Genomic DNA, 26,889 nt, shown 5'->3' with positions numbered 1-26,889 from the left:
CAAACTATGTTGCATTAGTTTCCTGTTATCACTGTAAAGATGATTTGAAGCAATCTGTATTGTAAAAAACGCTATATAAATAAAGGTGAATTGACTTGACATTTCTGCGAAGTGATTAGGCCTACGTTGCGTCGCGCATGTTTCACGACTGTTTCAAAGTAAAATGTCCAGCGAGTGGCAAAAGCGTGTAGTTTTATCTGAAACAAACATTTATTGTTGTAGGTATCACAGGAGTTCTGAATTGATATATCCGGTGAGTGGCGCTAAAAGGTTAATGCACCATCGTGAATAACGTACACACCTACTAAACCTACCTGATAGTGTTAACAAAAGCAATTGTGACATAAAACCGCAATTACTGAAGCAACCATGCCATTTTAGCTTGTTTCTACAAATCTTTGTGCTTTTTATTTTTTTAATTTTTTTTGTCGTGCCTCGTGATTCACGGGATTCATACGCCTCCAAGAGTGTGTATAAATGGGCGTGACGAAAGGTAGGGGCGTGGTGAAAGGTCTTTATCATTGGTCGCGAAAGCTGTCTGTCAAGGTGTGGTAATTAGTGGTGGGCGATACTGCAAATTTCGGTATTGATCCGATACCAAGTAAATACAGGGCCAGTATCGCCGATATCGATACCGATACCAATACTTTTTCATTTTAAAAGCATGCACTTGAACTTGTATGCACTTTCCTGTGCTAGAGCAATGTGTCATGATTTATGAGGTGAATGCATCATTAATATGCTAAATCTGAATACGTTTTCATGACTACTAAATATTTTGTGATTTGTGCTCTCAACTCGCCTGTAATTAGTCAGTGACTTTTACAAAACTACCCCAATTATAGTACTAGCCTATTAGTACTAGCCTACTGCTCAAAAGTTTGCGGTCTGTAAGATTTTTAATTTTTTTTCAAAAATACAGATTTTTAAAAATACAGTAAAACTGTAATATTACAATTTAACATAGGCTATCTGTTTTCATAGTAAACTGTAATTTATTCATGTGATCAAAGCTGAATTTTCGGCATCATTACTCCAGTCATGATGATAATTCATTTTAATATGCTGATTTGCTGCTCAGGAAACATTTCTTATATTATCAATGTTGAAAACAGTTTAATATTTTTGTGGAAACCATAATACATTTTATGCAGAATTATTTGATGAACAAAGTTGAAAGAACAGCATTTATATCATTTTTTCGAAGCACCAGCATCGAACGCTCTCTGTGATTGATTGGTTTCGTCTATAGTATCCAGATGACTAGGAGAAAAAGTTCTATCCTACACAGTTATCCGCTAACATACACTTATTTCACTTATTTTTATTTACGCACTGAATTGCATGCTAAATTAATAAAAAATTACTGGTAAAAAAACACACATTTGGATCGATATTTTTATGTGAGGATCGATCCTTTTCGATACCACGTCAGTATCGAAAGTATCAAGATACAGGATCGATCCGCCCACCCCTAGTGGTAATTTCTGTTGTAGCAATTCGGCACGACCACTGAGCTAGTGAGCTACTGAGCAAGTTGTCAGAAAATGGAGTAGAAAGTAGCCTACATTTTTATATGTTTAATTTATAAGTGAACAGAACAGAACAGCTAGTAACTGCAACGACTAAATAACCACACAGAACACACTAATAACTGCATAGCAATGCCCAAGCAACCACTCCGATAACCCTAGCAACATAACAACAGCTTTGAAATCACATAGCAATGGCCAAGCAACCGCTTTAAAACACCCAAGTGCATAGCAATAAGCCATAGTACCTTTGCAACTGCATGACAATGTACTAAAACACTCAGAACAGCTTAGCAACTATTGCCAAAATACCATATCATCATGGCACCGAGATTGGCAAGGATCACTCACGTTTTATCATTATTTGTTATTTATAATACATAATATATTCAATATTCAAATGCCCCAGAGCATGACATCATATCCACTTGCCTACAATCATTGCAGGGTCCTATAGGGGTAGACATCTTGCTTAAATATTTATTTGGCTCCCTCTCCTTTCTACATGCCAAAATCACAAAATACACAGGCAACCAAAATCTAGTTCCACTGGAACTCATTAGAAATATTTTCAGCTTAGCTGTTGCCATTGAGGTTTAACGATTCAGCTGGTTCCCACACAGTTACTATTATGTTGTCATTCCCACAAGGAATCAATTTCCTATGAAAAGTTGTTTGGTACCCTAGTTTTCTGGATCGAAATGTTTGATTATATCATAATCAGCAAGCTAGATGAAGGCTGAAGATCAATTTGCACAGTACTGAACTTGAGAAAGAAATAGAGGAATAAACAGATTTCTTAAAGAAACAAAAGGGACTGGGAATTACTAGGAATTAGGGATCTAACACCACATTCAAATGTCAAACCATCTAATGCAAATGGTTTGTTTCCGTATTACAACTTAGCCATGATACAATAAGAGAAAGTAATACTAAACTATAAAAAAAACAACTCATTGCAATAATGTACATTGAGAGATGAAACATAATGGTCATTCAGTGACATGCTAATCAGACTTTGCGTTCTAACATTAGTGATGGGATTAGACAGACTTTTGATCATGTAGATCTTATTTTAGCTTTGCACTTGCTTTTGATTTGCTCTTTTTGTCGAAATGAGCCATATAATAATCCATCAAATGGAGCTGACCTTTTCACTGTATATGATTTATTGTCACATGTGGAAACTGTTTAAGCTTGCTAGTAGTCAAATATCACAGAGGCTTCTCATCACCATGTGCAACACCATGGAGCTGGCACAAGTTGTTTTAACACCTAAATAAAACATCCCATAAATACTGCAGTTTGGTATACTGTTTGTGAAATAAAAACACATTATTTTGATGCTTTACATTTACTTAAAGTGAAAACTTCCAGTTAGGTATTCCATGTTTCCAAAATGATTTATTTTGGTTGTATAAAACAAAGTTGCAGTTTAGTACTGATCACTTTTGGCCATTCAAATCCATAAACTGCACTTTTTGTCTTTGTTTTTTTCTTAAATTATAGAGTTTTTGGGCCTTTTTTAAAATGCAACATTGTGAAATGTTAAAAACATTGTGTAATTGCTGGGTTGATAGCGAATCATGAAAAGGCAATTCTCTTATTTGTTTCATGATTTTAGTATAAAATGACAAAAGCAGTTATGACAATGGTACATTACTTGCTTAGTGAAGTTGAAAATGCTAAACAAAAATGCCCCCCTCTTATTTACATTCTTATAAACCTTTATTTTTGTGCAAGAGGAATAAATTGTATGCAATCATGGAGTCCTCCTAGACACATTAACCAATGCTTAAAATTACTCCTGTTAAACTTATCCATATTTACAAATTGGAAAATCAAACCAATATGAACATTAAAACTTAAAGTTGCACTGTTCAATTCCAATGTCTGTAAAGGTTTTTGCAGGTTCATGAAATGCCAGCAACTGTAAAATGATGAGTTGACTACTTTTCGCACAGTGTTTCATCAAATTTGTACCAAGGCTACCTTTAATGAGTGAAAATATTTGGTTTACTTGAACTCATAATAAAAATGTGTTTCAGAGTACCTGCTCTGAATGTTCTGGGATTATGATGTAAATACAAAATGGAAAATGTTGCTGTATTATGATGCAAATACAAAATGGAAAATGTTGCTGTATTAATACATACACTCCATAAAAAGCAAAAGTATGATTTGTCGAATGTTTATCTGTCTTCAAATGCTGATGCTGGCGAATTATTGAGTCTACTGGATAGTACCTAGTACAATGAATGGTTTCATAGAAGCCTGGCACTATAACCATTGTTAAAACAAGATTGTGGTGAAGTGGCTCATGTATAGAATTGTGCTTAAGCTCTTTTCTAAGTGTGTTGAAAGCCTATACATAGTGTATTGTTGTTCAGAGCAAGCTCCATTTTTGGAGAATGTGCATGTGGGCGTCTAAGATTCCAAAGAGTCTCCACCATTGTCTTGTTTAGAGAGAGATCTCCAAGTTGACGTCTACCACCATCAGCTGCAAGAAACATCATAACCGTATCCAGAAAGGCAGTCAGTGCATCACCATTTGGGTTATTTTGAAGTTGTGTTCATGACTTCTGAGCAGACTCCCCTGGTGGTCCAGGTGGTCCAGGCGGCCCCGGTGGTCCTACAGCGCCCTGTTTTCCTACCAGTCCTTGAGGTCCATGTACTCCTGGGAGTCCAGCTTGTCCCCGAATTCCTGGCGGTCCTTTGAGGCCAGGAATTCCATCCTTCCCAGGAACCCCCATATCACCCTTCAGTCCCTTTTCAGCACGAGGCCCTGGTTGCCCTAAAGACCCTTTTTCTCCCTTAAGTCCTTGCCCACCTTTCATCCCAGAAACTCCTTGCACACCTTGATCCCCTTTAATTCCCATTGCGCCCTTTAATCCTTGAGGTCCACGATTTCCTGCAAGTCCCCTGTCTCCTTTCAGTCCCGATAAACCTAGAGGTCCTTTGGCTCCCGATTCTCCCCTGCTTCCCTTTGGACCTGGTGGACCAGGCATACCTATTAAGAATCCAGAAAAAAAAGACATTAGACTCTTCAAGAACATGCAAGTGAAGCTATTTTATAGACACTACAGCAGGGCTCTTCAAATCTGGCCCTAAAGGATCACTGTCCAGCAGAGTTTAGCCCCCAACGCTAATCAAACACTCCCGAACAAGCTAATCAATGTGTTCAGGTTTTGATCAGTGTTGGTGTTAAACTCTGCAGGACAGTGGCCATTCAGGACTCTACAAGTAGATAACAACCTTTCAGAATAGTGAAGTTCTGGATCAGCTTTGCATGACTGGTGTCTACAAGCTTCATCTCCTCCATCACCAATGATAGGTTCCTCACATCAGCTTCGAGGCGCACATTCAGTATCATGTACTGCATTCTGAGAGTGTCGGCTAGGTGAAGAAGCAGCAAGACTGTGTTGTTCAAGTTCTGCAAATCTTCAGTGTGACTTCCCAGTCTGGATTGGCAAGAGGAACTCTCTATGTTGATATATTTGTACATGCTCTGAACATGGCTGACGGTTGCATTGATGCTGGAAGAAACTGTGTCGATCTCCATTTCAATGGAGTTCATTCTTGCATCCAATGTCACAAATCGCTCCCCGGTCCGGTTTTCGTAGTACTTCGTGTGGTACTGGTGGTCATGCATGTTCTCCTCGTGTTCGTCAATGTAAGACGAGACGTTGTCCAGTTGCATCTGAAGGTTCATGACTTGCAGAGTGAGGTCATGCACCATCTCTGAGCTCATGCTGATTCGCTGGTGAGTGGCAGAGACGCCACTTTGAACAGCCCTCACGGTCTGCATGGTTACGCTGGCATTGGATTTCAGGGCACTTAAAACTCTGCTGTAATTCTGCCAGTCTGCTGTTATTTTTTGGAGCACCAAGGTCTCCTCTTCGGCCTTCCTCTGAAGAGCACCTATCCACGACGCACTAAGAGCAACAGTGGTGTTGACTTGTTGCATTGTGGCCTTCAAATCATACTGATCCTCAATAAGGGTTTTCATCCCTTGATCTGTTTCATTAATGACAACCTGCCAGCCTGTTACCTGATCCAGGTATTGGCCCACAGACTGGTTTATGCGCTTAATGATGATTCCATAAGTCTGGAGATCTCTCGTCATTCTGTTGCTGGATTGCGTAAGACTTTGCTGAGATTGGATCGCCTGGTCCAACTGCTGCTTTTGACCGAGTACCATCTTCTGGGTCTCCTCAAACTCCTTCTTCAGTCTGGCAATCTCCTCTTGGAATTGTGCAACATCTAAGCAGTTGGAATAGTTGTTTGCAGTGCTGATATCTACAATAGAACCACCAAACCATGAATCTCTTGTATTGCTGACAAAAAAATACACTGCAGGAAAATGCAATTGCGTTTTAACAGTCAGAGCTCTCTGTGTGCACAGCTGTTTCTTAGGTCATTATTTCAGTTATAAATGATTTCTCATGAGTTTTTACTCTCTGAGGGGTTCACCGACCACAGGAAGTGTACCGAGAGATTAGATAAACAAATTAGATAAATCTAGCAAGCCTATTTTAAACAGGAGCAACTGTGTGAAAACATGGTTTTCTTTTTGCAGTTTCACTTTCCTGTTGTAGATCAGTTTTTTTGTTGTTAACTAAAACAAAAACTATTAAAATAGTTTTTGGTAATTAAAATGAAGCTTAAATACAAATATTAGATGAAAAACGAAATGTTGCCATATTTGGCAAGTTTAAAGTGAAGTACTAAAATTACTAAAAATGAAATAATAATTTCAAAGCTTTGTAGAAATATAAAAAAAACTAATAAAAATGACAAAGCACATTATAAAATTATTAAAACTTAAACTAAAATTTAAATGAAAAGTGAAAATATATTAAGAAAAATCATAAATAATAAAAATCATAAATTAACTACACTAGTATATAAATAATATATAATAACACTGTAATGCCTAGCAGTTCCCAAAAATTGATGTACCATAAAACAAGACTTCTTACCTTTTATACTCTCCTGGACTTTGGAAATGTGTTTGTGATAAAATGATTCCTCTTCAGATAAGTTGTCAACTCTCCTGAAGACTGACATGACAAATTTATTGATATTAAAACTGTCATTTTAGAGAATTAAGTGATGAACAACAATCAAACAAGCAAGCAAAAAAAAAAAATTTGATTGGAATTTTCTCATTCTAATAAAAAAATGTGACATTGCATAATATTGGAATGTTGGAACAGTTCAAGTGATCTCAGTTTCCTTAGAGAATACACAGGTTTGGAATTCTTTTCTGAAGCTTTCTTCACACACCACGACTTAATCTTGGACTATGGGGACTGGTAAAGTGTAATGGACCCTCGCTTGTGGTTGTAATTTATTTTCCAGCTGTATGTCTGCATGTCACACCTGCTGTATTTTAAAGGGTTAGTTCACCCAAAAATGAAAATTCTGTCAGTAATTACTCACCCTCATGTCGTTCCAACCCATTGTTTATACCTACTACTCAAGCCGCTGAGGTCAGGTCTACCGGAGCCAGAGTGCTAGGCAAAAGCTTGATGAGGGAGAAAGTGGAGAGACTTTACATATCCCCACCAGTCCTGGCTACACAGGTGGCTCGGAAAAGACCCCGTAAGACCTTCGTTCATCTTCGGAACATAAATTAAGATATTTTTGATTAAATCTGAGAGCTGATCACCCCTCCATAGGCTTCTAAGTGATTGAAACTTGCTGACCCAGAAAAGTTATTAAAGAGATTGTTAATATAGTCCAAGTGACTACAGTGGCTCAATCTTAACTTTATCAAGCGACGAGAATACTTTTTGTGCGCAAAAACAAACAAAAATAACGACTTTATTCTACTACTTATTTCCTTCTCTCTGGGCCTCGAGTTAGTTTACGTAGTGTTTAAGCGTAGCGCGTCTGTGTTGCACGTCACCACGTAGGCTCACTATTGGTCGACGCTTGTCATGTGTGTGATGCGTGGTGACGTGAAACACAGACGCGCTACGCTTAAACACTACGAGGCCCAGAGAGAAGGAAATGAATAGTGGAATAAAGTCGTTATTTTTGTTTGTTTTTGCGCACAAAAAGTATTCTCGTCGCTTGATAAACTTAAGATTGAGCCACTGTAGTCACTTGGACTATATTAACGATCTCTTTAATAACTTTTCTGGACCAGCAAGTTTCAATCACTTAGAAGCCTATGGAGGAGTGATCAGCTCTCAGATTTAATCAAAAATATCTTAATTTGTGTTCCGAAGATGAACGAAGGTCTTGGAACAACATGAGGGTGAGTAATTACTGACAGAATTTTCATTTTTGGGTGAACTAACCCTTTAAAAAAGTGCTAAAAGGACATTGCTTACTTTTTGTCACTAAACAGGATGCTTGAGTTACTTGATTTGATTTGACTTGTCTTGTGCAAACTTCAGATTCACTTCCTACATAACATTCTTTAACATAATAGCATGCATAACTGCTTTTAACAACATTTTTGAGGAGTCAAAGCAATATGAAACAGATGTGTGGCATCATTCTGAAATATCTTGTAGTTAGGCCTGTTTTGTCTTTAAATTAACCATCATCTTGTCATCATATTTAACCAAACAACATTCTTCTTGATTTATTTTGCCACAGTTTAGCTATGTTGTGGCCTGATGTGGTAGTATCCTGTCAGTGGCACAATGCTAACAAAGTTCTTGTAGGAGGCCCATTGCATTTTAAATATGGATTTGTTGTTGTACGCCATAATATTATTAGGAGAAACTTGTGTAAATGTCTTGAAGGTATATGATTCGCAGTTATTTCACTATTGACTTTTGTTATGCTTTCATGCTCGTAAGTGGGGCAAAAGATTCAGATTTGGCATACAACATCACACATGACGTGAGATTTAGAGTGTAGCTCCACACAGGGAAAGGTTTTGGCCTGCTCCTATAAAATCTGGAGATTGTTGACTTTATGAGCATAATGCTGAATCAAAACCCACACTACATGCTGTAACCATGTGTCTGATGGATGAAAATCAGGGTTTCCTGCATTCCTTTTCTCTGGCCCATATCTGTCTCCATTCCAGCTGTGTGTCTTCTCATGTGGAAATCCTCAAATTAATTTGATCCATTGCTGATTCAAGAACAAGTTTTATATCTACCTTTCAACTTTGATCGTTCACCTCACCAAGAAAATGATTGTGTTGAAAACACGGATTATTAGTGATAGTGTTGCAGTGCCGTGAAATCTTACCAAGGGTTGCCAAGACAGCCACTGCAATGATGAGCAAAGCTAAAAAGCCATAGAGCATTTTGACAGCTAGCTGAAGAGAATGTGTCTGCTGACATTTCATACATCCTCCTCTTGCCCTTCCTGTGTACAAAAAAAAGACACTCATTCTCATTAAGAAACCTGGTATTCCTGTCAGATCTGAAATTCATCAGAACCATTATATCCTAACTTTTATATATATATATAAAAAAACAACAGTAAAGAGACTCTATTCAAATTGGACGTGACTAATAATTCAACTGAGCTTGCAAATTCGGTAAATTAATCTTTTCAAAGCCTAAGTGTCGTCAAGAACTGAACATTTAAAACAGATGAACAATAAATCAATCACAAACAAAACAGTGGGGGATAAATGCTGACATGTACATAAAAACACTTAAAAATGTATTATATAAGTCAGACCACAGCAAAAAAAAAAAAAAAAAAAAAAAAAATCATATTTGTGGAGATTACAGACATTCAGGCAACATTAAAAAAAAATCACTACTGTATAACTCCTTTTTCCTAACTCCATCTTTTGTACTCTGTAATGCCTCATTAATAAGAAGAGCAATACGCTTTAAGAAAGATGATTTTTCTAACCTCTCAGGGGAGGAATTTCCTCTTCTTCTCCAGTTAAGTCCTCCTCTACAAAGAGAAATTGCACAAAACACGAATAAGTCACGGCTTTACAATTTATAACACCATACTTGAATGTAATCATAATCCTATTAAATCATCGTTCAGCGTATTGGCTAATCAAACACAGTTCTTCTTGAGACTCATCATCTACCTCCTGCACAGTACAAAACACTGTACCATCATATTTCAATCATGTCAGATCTCAGAGTTTAATTGCAGGAGATTATAAGAGGACAACTAGATCCACTGCAGGGATTAAGTACATACTTGGTCTTATAACTCTATATCAAGAGGGTCCAAATAAAACTGAAAGAAGAGAAAGTCTCCACATACCATTAAAAAGCTGGTTCTCGTAGCCACAATAGCTATCTGCAAGAGAGGGGAGGAAAAGCAGCAGGGTTGATGTATGTGTTTGCAAATTAAGGTCAATAGATTGAAACTTATCTCGGAGAATGATGATCACATTTGCTTTATCAGCAGAAACAATAAATCAAACTAAGATTGGAAAAACTATAAGGCCTGCTTGCTAGTACAAGACAAAAACTTGGACTGATTAGTACTATATGAGGTCACTTTTGGAAAGAGCCTTATATGAGCACAAATACACAAAATTGGTGAGTATTTTTTTTTTTTTTAACTAAATCTTTTTTAACTAAATATATATATATTATAAAAAATTGAATTAATAAATATTGAAATATTTCTTGGCTGCAACACCAAGGCGAGGAGCTGCAGGCTTTGGGTGGGAAACACCATAGCTGTTCTGGCCAAATGCCACAAAAATAAAGAAGGTGTGGTGCAGGACATAGCTATGAATAGAAAAAAGGATAAATGCTATTGCATACAGCACAACATCTGGAAAAGCATTGTCAGCAGAGGGTTATTCAGGCTAAGCTTATTTCAGCCACCCATGACGGTTAGTAACCTAATTAGCTGATGACTACCTGGAGAAGTACAACCAAAACATTGTATGAGGTGCTTCACATGAGGAAAAATTTGACTACATGCCATCAGAACATCCAAGAAGCTTTATCAACAAGGGACAAAGATAAAAAAGAGTTTTCAAACTGAATCATTGAAGACCTTGTTAAGCCTGTTCCATTCGATATACTTGAGCACAAACATCGAGATCACCAAGACCACCTATCTTCCACAGAGCTTGCTATTCCAAGGGAAGAAGGAATACACAAAAAACAAACAAAAACAAAAAGCATGAAAATGTTTAGACGTCTCTGAAGGTTGCAATCTACCATGTTGCAAAGTCATGGTTTCTGGAGACAAACCAGGGTTTACTTTAAAAAAAATGGGGGAAAATGGGCATCAACTGTCTGAAGAAACGCAGCACTTTGTGAAAAAAGTTTGACAAGTTTAGAAGCAAACCACACAAAGGAATGATGACTTAACGTCCCTATACCTTGCAGCTGAAGAGCACTGGGTTGGTACTGAAGGTCCTGAGAACAGAGTTGTGCCAGTCTGAGAACTGGAGGTATGCCACTGCCAATGCTGTTAAACATCAAACTCTTTTTTCTTTATCGGACACCATTGTTCAGCAAGCACTTTTAAAACAACATCCCTCAATACCACAGTCTCAGGGAGTTTGCACCTGCTTCGCTTTCTGTTTGCTTAAAATTTTGGGTCTGTATTTTTCAAACCTCAGGCACGTCTTGGAGCCATGCTTTGCATGCCAAACCTGCTAAGCTCATAGTGAGATTGTTTATACCTACTACTCAAGCCGCTGAGGTCAGGTCTACTGGAGCCAGAGTGCTAGGCAAAAGCTTGATGAGGGAGAAAGTGGAGAGACTTTACATATCCCCACCAGTCCTGGCTACACAGGTGGCTCGGAAAAGGCGCAACCTTGGGTCTTGTGGTAGCGTGAGTGTTGCCAACAGTACAGAGGAAAAGGAGGGGACCCTCCAGTCTGGTCTGGATGTCTGAATTCCCCTTGAAAACATTGCTTACAAGGAAAGAACCATTGAAAAGCACTATGGCAGGGTCAAGTACCTGAGAAGTATGTAAAGAGGCAGGATATTTAATTAGCTTGACGGGTCATTCAAGGATCTGGAGGAAATGGAAAGTTTCTAGATTTCGTTAGAAGTCTGAGAGCATAAGGGCAACATGCCAGTGTTTAGTAAGGGTGGACAGTCAAATTTCAAAATACAGTTATGTGATGTAAACACAATTTAAACAAGGAGGCAATCTTCAGTTTGCATGTTATGCAACAATATAATACAGTAAATGGAACTAAAAAAATAAAAATAAAAATAAAAATCTGGCCAGGCCTGCTGTTTTCTCTCAAAATCAACAGCATTTGTTGACCTTAGAACATTGATATTTTAACTTGTTTGATATGGGGCACTGTAAAAGAGTATGATCCATTTAACATTAGTATGGACACAATTTAGGTAGCATTTGAAGGATAAAATCTTAAAACATCAGTTATCTCAGGTGTACAGCGCAAGTAAAACAGTCCACTTGGGCAGATGTTTAACAGTATGTTAACAACCAGCTATGAAAACAACATCTGTGCCCTGACCAAACATTACAGGCTGAAATTTCATTCTTGGTCTTCGAAACACTGTGAGAATAATTAAAACCACATGAATTACAATGGTGGCATGTACTAATCTGAGATAATAATATATTGTCAGTGCCCATTCTAAAGACTTGGTCACCAAGATTCACTTACTCCATCAAAACATGGTTGTCAAAATATTTAGTCTTTTCTTCACAATATGTAATTTGTTATGAGGCATCCTTTCAGCTATCCTCTTTTCCACAAATAAAGAAAGGGCAACAAATGTTTATACAACTCTAGAGTTGAGAACTCTTTGGATCAGGCTTAAGAGGATATCTCATGTCAGAACTTCACAATGTCAAAAGTTTGAGGTTTACCTCTTCAACACCTTCTACAGAGGCCAAAGATGTCTGAGGATTCTCCTAATCCTTCAAATCTTGCAATGTAAAGCTACTTGAGGCATTCTCAAGGGTAACTTCAGGAGCTTTGATGTCCAAAAGAACGAATTGGCGTAGTGTACATGATCTCTAAACTGTGAGTTAAAGAGTTTGTCTAGTGTTCCCATGCCTTTGAATCGATTCACTTTGCTGAAAAGCACCAAAACACAGGAAACATACTGGTATTATGAGACCAGATGAATGCAGTGGGTATAAAACATCTGACAGGAATGCCTGCAACTTGAGATGGGAAGCAGAGGCAGAGGGCAGGGTCTTTCCAAACCACAGAAACCCAACCACAGCTAATAAAGACAAGTGTCTCTACAGTTCTACTTGATGTACAACTGCTTTACACGCATTTTTAAAAGTATGTGCAGAGTTCAACCATAAAGTTCAATGGAGAAAATCTGAAAACATTCTTACTGTATATTGTAGTTTATGAAAATAAAGGAGTTAAAAAATGGAGGTGAATCTCACCCATCTTTAGATATCTGCATGTTTACAGTCACACATTAATTACATTAAAATACATGTTCTGGGATGTTTTACAGCTTCTTAAAGACAACCTCATTAGGCTTTAAAAAAAGCAAAAAATGTCTTTGACCATTAAATCCTTGATCCTTTGATCCTTGTCTTCAATGTAGAACCTGATTTCACCAAGTGCAGCATGTTCCTGGATCAACAACTTTGTTGATCCTGGAACAACATTCCAATCAACCAATCAGACAATACAGTTTATGTCAACTTTAGGCTTACAACCACTGTTAGGTGCTACATCAGGCCCTGTTTACACCTGGTATTAAGCTGCGTTTTGGTCGATCAGATCACAAGTGGGCGACGCTAAATAAAGGTGTAAATGGGGTCTAAAACGTTTTGAGCTTGTCCACTTTCGACCACTTCCAGAGGTAGTCGAAAATGCATTCAACCGGATTGCTTTCGTAGTGTAAATGCTCATGTGATTGAATGCGTTCTCGAATAACCACTAAATACTGCCTACTCTCCGCCTACTGACCTATTGTGTAAACATAATGGTGTTATGGTGAGGTAACACCTAACTGCATTCAGGCGTCATCTTGTGGCTATCAGAGCAGAAAAAAACTGCTGCTATTCGTGTTTTTCCATCGTCTTCGTGCACTCATTTGTAAATTACATGAGCTGAGATCGTCCATTAGATTAAAAGATCTGAAAAATCCCATACATTTACCCGCCCATAGACCCTCTCTTCGAAGAAATCAGGAAAGAAGTGGTCGAAAGTGGACAAAAGAGATGGATTAAAACACCAGGTGTAAACGGGAATGTGTCTCCCTCGTCTACATGTGATCCGATCGACCAAAACGCAACTTAATACCACAATCCCACTAATTTTAGAGGTAACATATGGGAAGGGTTAGGTTGAGGTGTAGGAATATGGTTAGGAGTACATTTTTGGACAGTAATGTTGTTCCAGGCTCAACAAAATATTATGTTGACCCAGGACATGTCTAACTCTGGAAAATTAGGACGAGCTGTGTTCAATTATAAACAAATATGTTGATCAAGAGCGTTTCATTAGATCTGATACACTTCAATCAGATGTAACTAAGAATAAGAAGAGCCTGCTTGCCCCTTTCTGTCTATTACAAATAGATTCATTGTTCAGATCTTGGGAAAACAGCTGAAGGGAATGTATGCATGTGCGGTTAACACTGGCTCCACACCTGCTGCCCACACTTGAAGAATGAAGAACTTAAAATCGCACATCTCTAACAGCATGAGGAATGCATTAGGAGCCATGCTCTTTCATGAGTCTCTGGTTTATGCATTAAAAGAGAGAAATGTTTATCTTCATTTTGGATACGTTTCCTATAAATTCAAGATCCTACCACCAAAGGATGCAGATCCACATGTTCCACTTGCCTTCAAAAAGATCTCGCTCGCCTTTTATGAAAACCAATGGTATTATATTATTCTGTGTTGAATAAAACCAGCATCTAAAATGTTGCCCCATTGGTATGAGTCTAACTGAAAATTCAATAGCAAATAGTGTCAAGCTGAGAGTGGTGAAGGTATGATGTATTTTGCGGTCAAAATAACAGAACCACAATCTCCCATCCAACATCAACAGCTCCCCGCTTTCTCTAGAACCTCAGAGTTTCAGTTTTGAATGTGTGCTGTCAGCACGCTCATGTTAGCCAGTATTTACAAGTATTTCTCACATGAATAAAAAAAAATATTACTCAAAGTATGAATCAATAAAAAGAAACATTGCTTACCTTTCATGTTGATTCTGTAAAACACCCCAGGTCAGTTTGGTAAAGACGAATGTGGAGACTTGAGACCAAATATATTTCACCTGTCTGAACGTTCAAACTTGGGATGTATTTCAAAGACTCATCAGACTCCAGAACATCAGTCAAGAATACCGGTTTGCTTACAAGAAATAAGTCACTAAATCTGCAGACTAATCCAATGTCGAGGACACTTGTGGGCACAGCATCCAACAGCTGGTGTGTCAAAAGGAACCCTCTATAACATGCTTCCTCTTTGCTATAGAACCAGTGGAAAGTAATACCTTGGACAGTAACCATGTGCAGCTTTGGGAAACATGCCGGAGAGAGGGAGTGATTGTTTCTGTGTGGGAAAGGGAGGGAGTTGATGAAGGGAGAAGGAGGAGAAAAGGAGGTGGGACACGGTGCATGTGCTTCAGTGAGTCAGTCTTGAGCACTGGCCTAATTGTTAACAAATGTCTGGTATTAGAGCAACAGGCACCTTTATCTTCTGTGGCCTCTTGTTATTGGAGATTTACGAATTATGTTTGCCGAAAGGGACATGCTGTTCTTCAAGAGTTTGTTGTTGAGAGGATAAATATCATTGTGCTATTAATGGATGCAAAAGTGCAGATTTATACTTTTTGTCTCAACTACAGTGTATATATGCTTAAAATACCATTTTTGTTCTATTGAGCAATATTATCATTCAGTTTGAAGTCAATTCAAGTTATTCCAGTCATGTATCTTTATACAAAGGAATAAGGAAATGAGAATTTGGTTCACAAAAAAGTTTGGAAAATCTATATGGACAAAATTCTTAGTAAATCCCAAAAACCCGGATTTATTAATATATTAAATTAATTCTTTTTTGTGATATTGTGAATAAAAATATATTATTTTCAATAAAAACTATAGTTACAGAGGGGGGAAGAAAAATTATTTCAATTTATCTTGATTGTATGTGTGTTTTTTCCATTTTGATACAATAATAAGCTATTCATTTAAATACTTAAAAGTCAAACTGTGACCCCTTGTAAGTTTTCTGATTTCAGTAATTAACAACTTATATTTCTGTCTGTTCCTTACACAAACTATTGCATGGCTTCTTCAGATTTGGAATATAGCGCACAACTCATATTGGCCACTTTTATTGAACTTTTTGCATTGCAACAAATGAGGGTGAACTGTTATTTTGGGTGAACTATTGCTTTAAGACCATGTATTTGTAATTTGTAATGATCTTATTTGAAAAAACAAGCAATTCATTGCATAGAATGTGATTCTATTTGGGTATCAATGGTCTATGCCTTTGGAGGCACATGACTTTTACCTCTTTTCGGTACGCCATTCTCCATTCTCCTCCAGACACACACATATCTTTGATGGCTTGTGTTTCTGATTAAGCACATGGGATTCATGGTTCCTGTTTGTATATAAAAAAAAATGGATTAATTACATCACAGACGTATACAGTTAAGATGTTATCAAGAGAGAAAGGTCAAATTAGGACAGGAGATTCCTGGAATTCTGTGTCCCATATTAACGTTTTGCAATGACGGATTCCATTCATGGTGCTGAGATTTGGAAAAAAAAATGTTTTTCATCCTCATGTGTTCAGACAAAAACAAGCTCCACCTCAAGATCATCTGTCTGTTATTGTTCTTCCGTGATCACCTACAGTAAGAGAACAAAAGTTGAAAAAGAGAAAGAAAAAACATGAGACACAAAGAAAGAAGATAGTAAAAGTGCTGTCTGACAAGAAGAGTTACCTTCACTTAAAGTAATTAAAATGTAGTACCATGGTACTAAATAAACATAAAAATTTTCACATACCATGGTGTTTAAAGAAGACCATTGTTAAACCTTGGGACATGTCAAAAATATTATGGTAATATTATGGCTATATAATACTTACTTGATAGTATTCCTTTTAGCCATTACACTCACTTCCTAATCAATTGTTCTCGCAAAGCAGCTCTATAAATAGAGAACAGGACTAAACTGAATTAATCAAAAGGGTATGATGTTTCTCATTTAACTTGAGTGCAAGCTCTCACTTGGATGGTGTTCATAGCTCACTATTTTAGCTTTGTTGTTAATATTTGTGCAGATGTGAAAGCAAATGTGCTTTCAATAAATAATCTGAGATTGATTACGTTTTTACTGAGGAAAGAATAATGATATGCTGACAGCTAGTATGAAATGGCATTTAAATATGTTGTGCAATTGTAATGGTTACGGCTTAAAGGTTTATCAAATTTCACCAGTGTCAAATATTATTTTGAGCTGTTGGATTAAAAAGCAACTAAAAAACAACTCATATTTAAGTGGATGAGAGGTTTTGCAGATGATCTGCTGTTAACTGCACCAGTGTACCTCCATATGGGGTGAAGCAGTGTTAGCATGCATCAAATTACTCCAAAACCACCAGCTTTGATCTGCTTGCCAAAACTGTAAATAATGCCAGCAAATAGAGTAGTGTTTAATAGACTAGCGTGAAAACCATCTGGCACTTAATATGCTTTCAAACTGATTCAGACGACTTCAGGATTTGTAAACAAAATTTTGCACAGCTGTTCGGTTCTGGGCAAGAATACCATTCTTTTTCTATAATGCCTCTTCAACTGTTATGCATATTTATGAAGATACTGTTGTCATTTATTTGATTGGGAGCAGCCTTTCTGCTTGTGACCCCACAGCTATGCTTTCCTTCCTAGTCTCGGACTTTCATAGGAGTTACTGCCACCCAGAGGACATAACTAATGTTACAAGGAATAGTTCACCCAAAAATAAAAATTCTATCATTATTTAAATTATATAAAAAGGTACACTATGTAACTTTTGGCCCTCTAACAGTCCAACATTGTTTTGGTTGTGCTTCGGCTCTGTGCGAGTGTGCGGATGAATATGGTTATTCTACTGCTCATAAAACATTCACTATTAGTGATATAACCAGTTTAGATGGAAAGGATTTCAAGCTGACTAGCTGAAGACGTTACTGTAGCTATACCCATTAATAGACACGGTACTTCCTTGAAAATAAATTCTAGCGCTACAACAACCATAACGAAATTATCTTTCACTATACATAATGATTTACAATGAATTTTGTTAGAGAGATATGGCATATGCCATCTCAAGATCTTTTACAACATATCAAATCCCTCAGTTCTCGCCATCACCGAAAAGCCAAGCTAATGTTGATTCTTGTTTTATTAGGAGTTCTGTTGCGTTCTCTTTGCTAGCAGCAGACTCTGTTTGGCGTTTTAGAAAAACGAAGAAAAACTGGTGATTCCCTAGAGGTTGGAGATTTAGAGTGATCCAAGCCTTTCTCACTCTTTGTGACAACATCTAAACTATGGCACTCTCACAACACACCTGCGTCAAAGTAGTCGGAGCTTTTCTCTTTTTCCGATATGACGAGACATGCACGGGCGTGTGTAAAATATGTATGCAATATCCCACGAAAACCATCCCGACAGGCCTAAAATATAAACACTTATAAAAGGCTTACCATAGTGAATCAGGGTAAGACAAAAACATGTTTGGGGAGAATGAGTGATAATGTATTTAATCTTTATTTCCATTTTGTAATTTTGGACAAAAAAAAGTTACAAAAACTGAAAATGGGGTAAAAATAGAAAAGGCAATTTCTTGAACCAATGGCAAGAGAAACAAAATGTTCTGGCAAAGGCAATGTGCCAATAGATATGAAACCACTGTGCAATCGCATTTAAAATGCCAAGAAATAGGGTGGAACGTTTAATACTTTACAACATGCTGTGAGTGATATTGACAGAGGAGGACCACTCACTGGTATTGTTTATGAGGTGAGATCTCCATTTGAGAGGACAGGGGTCAAAGGCGGCGATCAGGTCATATTTGCTGTATATATGCAAATGAAATACGCCTGTTCTGTTGCCACTAAGAAAATGGAGTCACATAATTAAAACCACAAGGTATTTATGCAAGTCAGTGTCCAAGACCCATGACTTAAGTTTTATTTTTTCCAAAATGCTTGGTCAATCATTTGATTTTTACATATTCTGAAATATCTCTCTGCGTGTGTGTGTGTGTGTGTGTGTGTGTGTGTGTGTGTGTATGTATGTATGTATGTATGAATGAATGAATGAATGAATGAATGAATGAATGAATGAATGAATGAATGAATGAATGAATGAATGAATGAATGAATGAATGAATGAATGAATGAATGAATGAATGAATGAATGAATGAATGTATGCATGTATGCATGCATATATGTATATATGTATATATATATATATATATACATATACATATACATATATATATACACACACACACACATATATATATGCATGTATATACATGCGTGTGTGTGTGTGTGTGTGTGTGTATGTATATATGTGTATATATACATACATACATATATACATATATATATATATATACATATATATACATACATATATATATATATATATATATGTATGTATGTATATATATGTATGTATATATATATACGTGCAATAATAATAGTGATGCTTGCCTTAGCAAACACCATTAGTTAGATAAAGAAAACTGAGTGTAGGAGTAGAACAGATCTTTTACTGTATTGTATTTAATGAGTAGGATGCCCTGACAACATTTTACAGATGCATGATATTCATAAAGAGGGCGTGTTTGTCTGGCCGTGTTGGTTGTTTGTACAGATGTTGCGTGGCCGTAGGGGAAAGTATGGGTTTAAACACACTCCTACAGAGTGCAACATCACACAGCGTGAAAAACAAGCTTTGAATCACCTTTGCCTAAATTTCAGAACATTATGAGCTGTGCTTTCCTGATATTTAGGTTCCTCTGGCTTTGTCACAAATGAATTCTGAGACTAGGGGATGAACGCTACCTGACGAGCTATGACGTGATTAGTGGACTTTCCATCCACTGCAGGAGTGATTTTCTGTGGTTGCAATATGTAATAAGTGAGGACATGTTTTGGTCAAAGCACACATAATAATCTCTTACAAAATAACATGTTTATGTCTGTGAGCATTATAAGTCTTTCAGTGTAAGTCTTTCCAGAAAGTCTTGCAGGTTTCACTGACATTTTTGCCTTTTCTTTTTTATTTTAACATTACAGTGAGTAATGTGACATAACCAGCAAAATAAATGGCACGTAAATGAAGCCACCTGGGTGACTAGCCTATATAGGGGCAAATGTCGAGTGTGCCTATTAAACTCAGGCTTGTATAACCTGCAAAAATTGGCACACTTTTTTTTACTTAGTTTCAGAACTGGTGTTCTACTTCCTCATGATTCACTGGATTATTCTCTGCACCGTTAGAGCAGATGTTATGTTAAGGTGATTCACCACTGAAAGTTGGAGCTATCTGACAGTGATGAGTTATCCACATACTGTCTTTTCCGGTAAATTCTAGAAGGCATTTTTCCCGTAAACCTCATGTTTAGTCTGTGCCCCTACAAGCATAATGAGATTAGCAAAACGGCGCAATATTGCCCACTTCTGGTCAGAGAGAGCGTCTGCTGTTGAGAAGAATAGTTTCTGGAACCGTCCAAAGCCACAGCCATTCTCATCCCGTGAATCACGTTGTCAACATCACCCAGCCTCCCAGTATATAAACAAACCAGAGGAGGCACAGTCCATCTGCAAGGAAGAAAAAGCATCAAAGCAGGGTGAGTACAGAGAGCACATTAAAAGAATGTTATATAATTATGGTTTCATAGGTATTATTATATAATATCTTAGAATATATACATATATGCGAGTCATTTTTTAAGATTACAGTGATGTAATACCTTTTTAGTGTTTAATGTACTATAAAATTGCATTGTAATTAATGCTACATTTATGCATATTACCATACAACTGAGCAATAACCCACTGCTGCAAAAATGTAAACAAGATTCTGTTTGTACAGTTTTACTTGGCATGAGATAGCATATAATTTATGCTGTTTATGAATTACAATGCACCCTCATGTAGTTAACGTCATCCAAAAAGTCTGTCTGGGCTGTTGGAGTTTGTGCCTACCCTAGGCGAATTTGTATTGATTTTTTCATTGCAGAGAGGAATTTGTCTCGCAGCCACAAAGTGATGAGGGAACTAAGCTAAGGTCAAATGCATTCAGAATGCACACTGTGCCCTAGCAAGATAACAGTAAACAAAGCAAATCTCCTCACTCAGAACAAGCCATCTGTGTGATGCACGTTGTTTCTTATAAACACCACATGCCAGAGATGTATAACTTCGTTCCAAAACAAATATCACAAGATTAGGCACAAGGACAAGATTAATTCAAACAAAGGGAACAAGAAGATAAAATGAAAACTTTTTGAGGAACCTCAAGGCTGTTTAATTTACGGAGAAGTCCATGGCTCTTCCTGTTAACATCTGTGCATGTTTCTTATGTAACTAGGCTCCTGGCTTTAACTTGGCCGAGTTGGCGTTTCTATGTACACGTACCCAGAGTAAAATGAGGAAACTTATCTCCATGACTGAGTCAAAGCTTTTATGATGTTTACTTGGTGTGAATTACGAATCCAGCAGCAGCTGTTGAGGACCAATGGCTTGTCTTACAGTTCAGAAATGTCCAACGTGATTAAAAGTGCTGCGTTTTGAAAAGGGTAGCTTGGAATCACACACATTTCTGCAAACTCACCAAAGTAGGATTAAGTTTTGCCAGAACAACCGTTTTGAAAGCTTTAGTGAAGGGGATTTGCACTCAAATCCATGTAATCACCGAAGGGAACATATAAACGTTCAAAGGGTCACAAGTTTGCTGCACTTCCACTGATTGTGTTCTTCAGATCCTTATGGTTTGATACTGGTTAAAAGGATAGTTCGCCCAAACATGAGTCATCATTTACACAAACCTGTGTGACTTACTTTCTTCTGCAGAACACAAAAGAAGATACTGTTTTTGTGCATACATTGAAAGACAATAGATCATTAGACCCCATTACTTTCACTGTACAGACAAAACACTGCTTTTTTTCAAAATATCTTCATTTGTGTTCCACAGAAGAAAGAAATGCATTCAGTTAGGAATTAAATGAGTGCGAGTAAATGGTAGAACTTTTCTTTTTGGGTAAACTATCCCTTTAACATGTTGTAGCTGAACTACTATCTTAAGGGAGAGTAAATAGTATTATATTTATACTTTTCAAAAAGGACTAAGATAGTACAAAATGACAATAAATCTGTTTGGGCCTCTGCTCGGAAACATCAAGGTCACAGAAAGACACTGACAATATTTATTTCAGACCTATAAATAGGTACACTGATACAGTGGATTCACTGTCCACACAGTCTGTAGGACAGTGTCTCGCACAAAACGCATTTTTTAAAGTGTGGGCTTTGCAATTGTTCATGGTCATAAACTTGCTGAGTCACTTTCACCACAGCTTAATTGAAAAATAAAGGTTCACTATTGAGTGACCCACTATTTCCTGACCTCTGTTCACAGCTTCTGTACATCAGGACGTAAGCCGCCACCAAAGATGAAGGTCTCATGGTCTCTGCTGGGGCTTTGTCTACTCTATCTCTCCGCAGAGTGTCTGTTACCTCCAACTAAAGAGGAGCTCAGCAGTAAGTGTGTGTTAGATAATAAAAAAAATGCTGTGCAGACATGTGAACAACCACAGGACAGTAATATAACCATTATTGCTTTTTGGCAGAGATTTCAGTGCTTGGTGAAAAGTACCTGGATAAGCAGATTGAAAATGCCATCACTGGGGTGAAGGAGATGAAGACTGTGATGGAGCGATCAGCAGAGGATCACAAAAGATTTCTGTCTGAACTGGAGAAAACCAAGCAACAGAAAGAGGTGAGAGAGCCAAAATAAACTCAACTGAACAAGCATAAACAATGATATAAATTTTAAAAGTACATTAGTTTATAGTAGCTATTGTGAAATAATACACAAAACTATACAGCATTTATTAATCTTGGTTAAATGTAAATTACATAATACATTTTATACAAGTTGTATAAACTAACATTAGGCAATTTATTCTGAATTAACAATGAACAACAGTATGTTTATAACTTTCCATTAACAGATCAATAAATGCTGGGGAAAGAATTATGTAGATTATTTACATAATTTACATACAGTACGTTAATGCATTTTTAACTACTGTTCATTTATACAATTTGAAATATTCATTTATTATGAATTAACAAAGAACAATAGTATATTCATAAATGACCATTAACCTAGATCAATAAAAACTAAGATACATTATGTAGATTAGTTACATAATACATTAATATTTCAAGTTGCATAATTAACATTAGGTAATTTATGATAAATTAACAATTACATAGATTAATAAATGCAGAGAAAATATTATGTAGATTAATTACATATTCTACATATCTAAATGATTTCAAGTTGTATAAATTAACATTAGGTAATTATTAAATAACAATGAACAATAGTATATTAATAACCTAGATCAATAAATTCTGAGATGTATGATGTATATTAAATACATAACCTATATACAGTATATATATTAATGCATTGTTAACATGTCAAATTGTATAAATTACCATTAACCTAGATCAATACATGCTGACAAAAATTGTTCATTGTTGTTACTTCATGATACCCAATGCATTAACTAATGTGAACACTTATTGTAAAGTGTACTTATATAATGTAATGACATTCGTACATATTCAAGTGTTACTTAAGTGTCAAAATATTTTCTTGAGCCCCTGCAGTCATAGTCACTTTTTATAATACATGTATCTTGTTTTATTATTTTTCTTTCTTGTGCTATTTCATAATAAAGACTGCTCTGAAGATGGCTAAAGAGATGGAGGAGAAGCTAAGTGAGGAACAGAGCATGTGTAATGAAACCATGCAGGCTCTGTGGGAGGAGTGCAAGCCCTGCTTGAGAAAAACCTGTGTGAAGTATTACTCGCGCACCTGCAGCAGTGGAGCTGGCCTGGTGGGACGACAGGTGAGGCGTCTGCACAAACATCCCTGCAATAATCCTGACCTCATTCTGGCGTTAGTATCCATCCCTCTCTTTTTCTGTCTTCAGCTGGAGGAGGTTTTGAACAGGACCTCTCCCATCTCCATTTGGATAAATGGGCAGAACATTGAGACCCTGGTGGATGAGGACCAGCAGCAGACCAGGCGCTTCCAGGACCTGGAGGAACGGTACACAGAGGTTGCCGATGGAGTAGACAACATCTTCACGGACAGCATGAGGGTGTTTGACCACATGCATGCCTTCCACCAGCCCGGCTTTTTCCCCAGTCCATTCCGTATGCCCAGCATGTTCGGCAGACAGGACGCAACGGCCAGCCGGTCCGCTCGTATCTACAGGTCCCCCTTGCATGACCCGGAGTTCCACAGCTTCCACAGCATGTTCCGCCCCATGATGGAGATGGCAAGAAACATGTTTGAGTCATTCGGGCCCTACATGGGAAGTGATGTGGATTTCCCCACCGAAGGTAAATTTCAGAATCAACAAGTCTCGGTGTAACAACATATACAGTGTTAAAAGTCACACTTAAAGGGGTACCCAGCTAACAATTTATGGCTCCCAGAACGTTCTCGGAACGTTAGTTTTTGGTTGCGGGAACGTTCCCTTAAGGTTAGGGTTTGGTTTTCTTAACGTTCAGGGAACGTTAGTTTTTAGTTACATTGCAACCTTTAGGGAACGTTCCCCTAACGTTCTCTTAACGTTGCAACCTTTAGGTAACTTTCCCCTAACATTCTTTTTTTTACATTCCCCTAACCTTTAAAAAACTTTAACAATTTTATTATTACTTTAAACTGTCTGTGCATGAGCAAGATTGAATTATTATATATTAGCAGGAATGAATGAGCAAACTTGAGTTACTCTAGTTACTATAGTTTACCCCAAAAAAATTATTCTGTCATTTACTCACCCTCATGCCATTGCTAAACTGTATCGGTGTGTCTGAAATCAAATACTTTCTTACTATATATATATTAAGTAAAATTAATTAAGTATATCGCATATTAAGTAAGCCAAAAAAGTAGTATGTCTGAACGCATAGTATTCGAATAACAGTAAGCTAAAGCTGTCATTCTACACACAATCATACCATATAGAACATAATTTTTAACGGTCGTGAAGTACGTTTCAAACCAAATGTACGTTTCAAACCAAATGTACTACTTACTATACGTGATTTCGGATGGAGCATATGACTTTGTTTTTCTGCGGAACACAAAAGATGATATTTTAAAGAATGTTATGACCAAACAGATTCATTTCCTATTGACTTCCATTGTTTGAAATTGTGGCAATATGTGGCATTTCATTTGTAAACCTGTATTCACAGATGGGAGAGTAAACGAGGATGTTATTATATCTAAACCATTTGGAAATGATAAGATGACCTGCAGGGAAATTCGCCGCAATTCGGCTGGCTGCATTAAACTAAAGGAGGAGTGTGAGAAATGTAAAGAGATCCAGCATATTGGTAAGTGCAATATTAAAAAGCCTTGATTTCATGTTATATTATCCAACACAGAACTTACAATATTTTGGTCCCAGTTTGGGATATTAATAAGAGAAAAATCACAGTCATCTAACAATTAGGGCCTTGTTCTCTTCCTCAGACTGTTCTGGAAAGAGGCCCCTGGAAGGCCTTGTGAAGGAGGAGCTGGAGAAGGCTCTTGCCAGGGCTGAGACATTCACCCAGGAGTACAACAATCTGCTAAAGCGATTCGAAGAGAAGATGTTCAACACCTCTAGCGTGCTGGACCTGTTCAACAAGCAATTCGGTTGGGTGTCTTCTCTAGCTAACCACACCAAAAATGAGGATGGCTTCTTTAAAATACAAGCAGTAGGTCCTAATTATGTGATTCAGAACCACTGTAACCCCTTTCACTATGCACATCACTCAATCACCAACATTTTATGTGCAGGTGATGTCAAAAGTCTCAGATAATGCAGAGGATCCAGCTGACACTAAAGTGTCAGTCAAACTGTTCGACGGGCCAGATATGAGCTTCACAGTGCCAGGAGACATTCCCTGGAGCGACCCAAAATTCTCCGAGGTGGTGGCACAGGAGGCTTTGGATCACTACAAACAGAACACTGTGTGAGTTATTACAGCAATCTTTCCATTTCGGTTCATTTTAAAACTTATATGATTACATAATTATCAAAACCATTAATGCTTTCTTCTCCAGGGTCACAAACTAAATGTTTTGGAAGGCGGGTACTTTCCAGTGAAGATGATCATTTCTTTTCTCTGAAAAGCACTTGAGAAGATCCTTATGAATTACTGCTATATTAATATTGACAGATGCTGTGCTCATGTAGCTGGATTTCTGTTGTCTAGCATTATTCCTTCTGTCTCATCCTATTTAACGTTCAGAGACCCTACAGAGATTGAATAGAATAAGTGCTTACGAAAATATAATCAACTGTACATTGACAAATATCAATAAAACACAAAATTTCAGATTTTCTTCATCTCTTAATGAGTTAAAAGGTGGTGTAAAATTGCCAGGATAGCAGTTTCCATATGTTAATAAGAGTAAAAGGTCACCTCCTATAACATTCATTCACTTTCCTCCCATGCTGGAACTTCCAACCTCCATCCAAACAGCAGAATCCAATGAAACCTTAAAAACAAGGCTGAAGACATATTTTCTGAGAAGACTTTAGTAATTCATTGCCTAGGATTAATTGTACTTAAAAAAATATATTTATGCGCTGTTCTGCATTTAAGGCAGTTCTGAAGGCGAAAGGGGGTCAAACACAGTATTAGTATGGTGTTCTTAATAATCCTTTAGGTGAGTGTATATACGCAAAATCAGATGAGCATGTCTGCTGTTCTATATATTCTTATCCTAAAACATTTAGATTTAAAATGGACATAAATGTGGTTTCAGACCATTGTATCGGCACTCGTCCAATCAAATCAGAAGACTGGAACCGTGTAATTTGAATGTTTTTTGTATAATTATTAAGCAAGACCAACAGCATGACTTCGATATTACTTTAGTGACGAGTTACTTACATTTTAGACAGTTACTTTGGTTTTGCTCCACCAAAAAAAAAAAACATTGGGTTTCCGTACAACACGAACATAGCAGTTTTTGAATGAATCAAAGATTGAAGTGAATGATTCAATGGCTCACTCATAGTCACTGGTTTCATTCTCAAATGAACCGAACGAATTAATGACCTGTGATGCAACCAACAGAGTCAGTGAATAATTCCCATCTCTAAAGCACAGCTTGTCCATCTGTCTTGTGACAAAAAAACA

At 37.2% G+C, this 26,889-nt stretch overlaps 2 protein-coding genes across 2 annotated transcripts; one reads left to right on the top strand and one right to left on the bottom strand.

The window, feature by feature from the left end:
* Positions 1 to 108: 108 nt before the first annotated feature.
* Positions 109 to 14,981, bottom strand: scara3 (scavenger receptor class A, member 3). The gene is made up of 7 exons (XM_084090624.1): positions 14,618 to 14,981; positions 9,747 to 9,782; positions 9,375 to 9,419; positions 8,754 to 8,873; positions 6,515 to 6,595; positions 4,788 to 5,831; positions 109 to 4,542 (listed from the first exon to the last, which is right to left on the bottom strand). Exons 1-7 carry the CDS (start codon positions 14,622 to 14,624, stop codon positions 4,106 to 4,108), a joined length of 1,770 nt encoding a protein of 589 aa, XP_083946750.1. The 5' UTR covers positions 14,625 to 14,981; the 3' UTR covers positions 109 to 4,105.
* A 4,881-nt stretch (positions 14,982 to 19,862) lies between these two features.
* On the top strand, positions 19,863 to 26,079 carry clu (clusterin). The gene is made up of 9 exons (XM_084090623.1): positions 19,863 to 20,288; positions 22,082 to 22,203; positions 22,293 to 22,441; positions 23,418 to 23,588; positions 23,673 to 24,087; positions 24,949 to 25,089; positions 25,229 to 25,455; positions 25,538 to 25,713; positions 25,805 to 26,079. Exons 2-9 carry the CDS (start codon positions 22,116 to 22,118, stop codon positions 25,815 to 25,817), a joined length of 1,380 nt encoding a protein of 459 aa, XP_083946749.1. The 5' UTR covers positions 19,863 to 20,288; positions 22,082 to 22,115; the 3' UTR covers positions 25,818 to 26,079.
* Positions 26,080 to 26,889: the final 810 nt, after the last annotated feature.

The sequence above is a fragment of the Abramis brama genome, assembly GCF_963993115.1.
Source record: "Abramis brama genome assembly, chromosome: 18".
Taxonomy (NCBI): domain Eukaryota; kingdom Metazoa; phylum Chordata; class Actinopteri; order Cypriniformes; family Leuciscidae; genus Abramis; species Abramis brama.
Note: the sequence above shows the minus strand (reverse complement) of the source record. Positions and strands in the feature narration are given on the sequence as shown.

Excerpts from the sequence above, each read along its gene's own strand:
- scara3 (XM_084090624.1), bottom strand. Across the intron at positions 8,874-9,374 it reads GGAAATTCCTCCCCTGAGAG|GAAGGGCAAGAGGAGGATGT; the intron begins GTTAGAAAAATC and ends TTTTGTACACAG. Across the intron at positions 4,543-4,787 it reads GAACTTCACTATTCTGAAAG|GTATGCCTGGTCCACCAGGT; the intron begins GTTGTTATCTAC and ends GATTCTTAATAG.
- clu (XM_084090623.1), top strand. The coding sequence starts at position 22,116 with ATGAAGGTCTCATGGTCTCTGCTGGGGCTTTGTCTACTCTATCTCTCC. Across the intron at positions 22,204-22,292 it reads AACTAAAGAGGAGCTCAGCA|AGATTTCAGTGCTTGGTGAA; the intron begins GTAAGTGTGTGT and ends GCTTTTTGGCAG. Across the intron at positions 25,090-25,228 it reads TAAAGAGATCCAGCATATTG|ACTGTTCTGGAAAGAGGCCC; the intron begins GTAAGTGCAATA and ends TCTCTTCCTCAG.